The following is a 4988-nucleotide window of genomic DNA, read 5'->3' on the forward strand; positions in this document are numbered from 1 at the left end:
TTATTGAGTAAAAAAGTTTAAAAACAAAAACAGTAATTTATTTAGAATTAAAAAATTGTTCTAGATATCCCGGACATATGAATTCAATTATATATCTTAAACACAAATATATAAACTCTACCTATAAGACATCAAATCTCAATTTGGTGTCCTAAACAATTCCTATATTATTTCTGGGTGTAGATAGGGAGAGAGAGAAAATTTTGCAAACAAGAGGAGAAGGATAATGGGGTATTGCAAATTTTGCAAGAAATGTCCATTAAATTCCTTCCCTAGAGAGAGAAAGAAAGAGAGAGAGGGAGAATCTTTTTGGATTTGATTGATTTAATAGAAAAAAGAAAAAGCCTTAAAAGCAAAGCAATAGCAAACCACTATCCAAAAACATCATCTGCAAAACCCCATTAAAACAGTTTAACAACACACAAACACAAATTCCTTCCCTTTTTCTCTTTCTTCTCTCTGAAAAAGAAAAAAGAAAAAAAAAAAATCACTCCCACAATTCACTGAATATTTTGTTCTCAAGATTTTTCACCATCCACCCATCAATGGAATCCCCTTTCTATATCTCATCCATGGCCCAGTTGGACCAAACCAAAATTTCCCCCCAACAAATTCCTAATTCAATCAGAGAAAAAATGGCTAAATTTCTCCTCTCTCTCTCAACTTCCCACGATCGCCCTATCATTTGGCCTTTCTTTGCCTTCTTTCTTAGTTGTCTTCTAGGTTAAGATTTAACCAAAAACCCTCTATTCTTTTCTCCGCCATTGTTTTTCCTTCTTTCTCCGCATTCTCTTTTCTGGGTCTTCTCTTTTTTCTGCCATCGTTTCGATTTTCTCTTTGAATCGGATGAAGAAAGCTCGAAAAGGGTTGGCTGTGGATTCAGAGGCGTGTGCTCTGTTCGAGACCTCGATGATTGGGGTCAAGCATCAAAGTCTCTTGCAGGATTATGAGGAGCTGCGTAATGTAATTTGTTCTTTTATCGATATGTTTGATCTTTACGGCTTCTTGTTCTTCGATTATTGTTGTTTGTTTTTTGAGGTTGGTTATTTGTTGATCGTGCTGAGTTTTAAGATTGTACTTTCTTGTTCTTGGGTCTAGAAAAAATGAACATCTCAACGTGAGAGGGCATTGAGTTGAGACTGTATTTTCTTGCTGGGAAAATTTTATACTTAATGAAATATTGCTTTTGATGTTTGTGATTTTCTGGTGTCTTTAAATGCTAAAAGAAAATTTGGCTTAGATAAATGGGGTTTGATCACTTTGGCCGTTTACCATAGCTCAACTGGTATATGTACGTGGCTTTTACTAAGAGATCATAGGTTCGAAACCTCCAACCCCGCGTGTTTTGTTTTGTGTTTAGTGTATAAGGGTCTGTTTGGATTGACACTGCTTCAAAAAACGTTTCTAAGTGTAAAAAAATGTTTTAAAACATTAAATTAAAATATGCATGATGTTCAATTAAATGAGATAATTTGTCTTTTGTCTTTTGTATTTTGTACATGTTTTAAGTTCATATGACTTTATGATCACGTTTCCAAGTCATGGTGCCAGGTTACATGGGATGATAACCATGTAATCGGTTTCTGTGATAGGATTAGTTGTTTGTCTCAACATTGAGGAAGATTAATCAAGGTGCGAATAAGCATTTGCTTTTAGTATTTGTTTAAGATCAATATACTTGAATTTAGACACTTAACATAGCTCAACTTAGTCCATAATATTGGCATAAACATGATTTGATCACTCACGAATATCGAAAATACGTGGGGGGGGGGGGGGGGGGGGGGGGGGGGGAGGTGCCTCTTCATTCAGTCATGTTTGTTTTAAGGTTTCAAGTGTTTTCACCTTATGGTTGATGGATGGAATTCCTGCTCAGTTCTACTTCTGATGTACACCAGTTGAACCATTTTCATTTCAGGAAACAGAAGCCATGAAGGAGAAACTGCTGATTGCGAAGCGGAAAAAATTGACCCTTTTAGCTGAAGTTCGGTATGGTCTAGCATGCTTCTTCTCCTTCCCCTCTATTTGTAAGTTTCTATCAGGAATTTGTTGATGTTGTTAACTGAGTCATGTTCATTTCTCAATTCCTTTAGATTCTTGAGGCATAGATATGAATTATTGAAGAACCGGCCTGCAAACACCCAACCAAAGGTTGCTTTCGAGCTGCCATGGGACCTTGAAATTGGACCTCCCATCACGAAGAAAATAAAGAGTTCTCGAAAAGGAGAAGCTTCTTTGAAACCTCTTGCTCGGGCTCATGACTTAAACCAAAGGGGAGGAATCTACAATGGGATGGAAGCCCCTTCTCGAAAATCTCAGTCGTTTTTCAATATAAACCAGAAGTCAAGGATGTGCAGCAAGAAAGAAGTCACTATACCCCATTCTGTTCCTATTTTTGATCAGAAAGAGAGAGTATATAGAGTACATGAACCTACTACCAGCAGGAACATGACCCCGGTTTTCGACCTTAACCAGATCTCGGTACCTACCATGACTCTGATTCTCGCTTCTTATGGATAAAAACTTTAGACTTTTCCAATCACAACAACTATTAGTTCTTTAATGTCTGTTTCTTGCTTTAGAGGGAGGAAGAAGAACTGCAAGCTGGTTTCGAACCATTGAGAATGGAAGATGAGTCGAAGAATATGTTTTCAAGAAGCGAGCACGATGCAAAGAACAGTGACTTGGTGTTATCATCAATGTGTAGGAATGATGGCAATGGATCAAACGGAGCGGGAAAAAGGAAGATCTCATGGCAAGATCAAGTGGCCTTGAGAGCATGAAGTTTTCTCTTATTGAAAGAACCATTCAAAATCTTCATTTGCATAGGTGGGAAAACTGAGATTCCTTGAAATTCCATTATTTTTATTATTATTGTTATTATTATTTTATAGTTCACACGAGAAAATCGTGCCCCTCCAACATTCGGCCATTGAAAATTTGAAGGATAGTAATTTAGTATGGAATGACTTTCTAAGTGCTTAAAGAAGAGTTTTTAAGCACTTAGAAAGTTATTACAAATAGACTTGGTCAACCGGAAGGATATCTAATATTTTAGACTCGTAAGTAGGGGGCAACCATCGTGATTGAAACTTATGAAGAATGTCTGAAATTACGATATTCTCCGAGTGATAGAAATAAAATTGTGCATCATATTTGTTTGGAAGCAAAATATCAATTTTTATCATCAATATTATGACAAATTTGGAACCAAAAAGTGTCATTTATCTTTTTTTATAAGTGGTCATCAAATTTGAAATAAATTTAGTGAATGTAGACACCAATATTGGAAGCAATTTATGTGTTTGCCTTTATGATTAATCAAAATTTGTGTACCATATTTGTTTTAAAGCAAAATATCAATATTTTGTAACAATTAATGTTAATATGTTTCTTTAAGTGATGAGGAAAGGTAGGTTTACATCTTTATTTTGTGAATAAAGACGCTATTATTTAAGAAACAATCTAAAATAAAGGGCTAGGATAGGTTGTTTTGAGAAGCCTAAATATAACAATAATTTCTAAGTGAAAACTAATAGGCATTCCTAATCACATGAAAATTCACATATTCATACACATATATATAAGAAAAATACTTAGGTATCTACTCATCTTTTATCAACTTAACTAATCGCTCAATCAAAATTTATCACATGATAAATATTTTTTTAAAAAAAATGAATTTTTATTGTTTAAGTAGGTAAAAATTGAGGGTCTCATTAGGATATGTATAGCTTAAGTTGCACTTAATTATTGGTAAACATACATACAACCAAAATTTTATAAATATAAAACAAAGAGGCAAAAAAAAATATATACTTTTAACCATTTAAGAAAGATTTGTATACAAAATCATCATGAATCTTTTTCATAATTTTCAAGTTTGAGAACTTGCGAGTAATTTTTAATGCTTTAGTCGATAGTATATGACATAGTTGAATTATATTCATGTCTAGTCATTATCTTCGGTTTATTTCTTAGTCGTAGTGAGGCAGTTCCCATTATTAAAAATATATATATTCTTAAAATTTGTTAATTTTTATTATAAAATCGACGTGTCATTAAAGCTTTGGCAAAATCCAACTTGTTCATAAAATAATATAAATATCATTTCTCCAAGTGAAGTATCTGAGTGACATGTCCTTACGCACGTGTCCATGTTAAATAGTAATTTAATAACATATCAATTTAATAGATTCTAACAGATTTTTTTTTTCTTTATAAAGGAACTTAATTAATAATTTTCAATACATTAGAAACACGATTTTGATGGTAAAAAATTAAAAATTAAATTAAAACGATTATCAAACAAATCTGTTTTTAAAAAAATGAAAATGAAAATAGAAAACATAAGATGGAATATAAACAAGCTTTTAAAAGATTACTTAATTTAGGTTTAATTAAGAATACGTTTTGATTGACTTTTTGAATTTTATAAAAAGCATTTTTAGGATAAAAGTCATTAGATTTAAAAAGTCACAAGCATTATTTATGTTGTAGTAAAAAAAGTGAAACATTCTTGGATATTGAAACATACAAAATAGATTTAATTGGGTAGATTAAATTCGTTATATTGGATTGAAACCATCGAATTAAGATGATATTTTATTTACAAATTTAACATACATGAAAGTTAAATTTGTAATTTCGTTAATTTGAATGAGTTATGTTTGATTTTAGTAAAATAATAACTTAATTGAATTAAATTTGACAAATGTTTCAATTTTTGAATTTATTTGGTTTTATTTTGTATTTTGGAGAGTTACGAAATTGCTAGCACATAAATAATAACTCGTTTTTTCATTTTAGTATCTCATTCTAAATTGAAGAGTTCTTTTATTTTATTATTATTATTTTACCTTGAACTGAGTTTAAAGCAAGTATCTAATAGTTTTACTAGATCCGAGTAGTTCGAGGTTTCAATTTTAATAGAATTAGTTGTTGTAGTTTACTTGCAGTCCCTGAGAGCAAACAATTGTCTTCAGGAT

The 4988-nt window shown here is 31.9% G+C and overlaps 1 protein-coding gene across 1 annotated transcript; it reads left to right on the top strand.

Annotated features, from left to right (window-relative positions):
- Positions 1–364: 364 nt before the first annotated feature.
- LOC120079432 lies at positions 365–2908 on the top strand. The gene is made up of 4 exons (XM_039033606.1): positions 365–963; positions 1919–1989; positions 2094–2481; positions 2583–2908. The coding sequence occupies exons 1-4, from the start codon at positions 847–849 to the stop codon at positions 2781–2783; spliced, it is 777 nt and encodes a 258-aa protein (XP_038889534.1). The 5' UTR covers positions 365–846; the 3' UTR covers positions 2784–2908.
- Positions 2909–4988: the final 2080 nt, after the last annotated feature.

This window comes from Benincasa hispida, chromosome 6 (genome assembly GCF_009727055.1).
Source record: "Benincasa hispida cultivar B227 chromosome 6, ASM972705v1, whole genome shotgun sequence".
NCBI classification, from domain to species: Eukaryota; Viridiplantae; Streptophyta; class Magnoliopsida; order Cucurbitales; family Cucurbitaceae; genus Benincasa; species Benincasa hispida.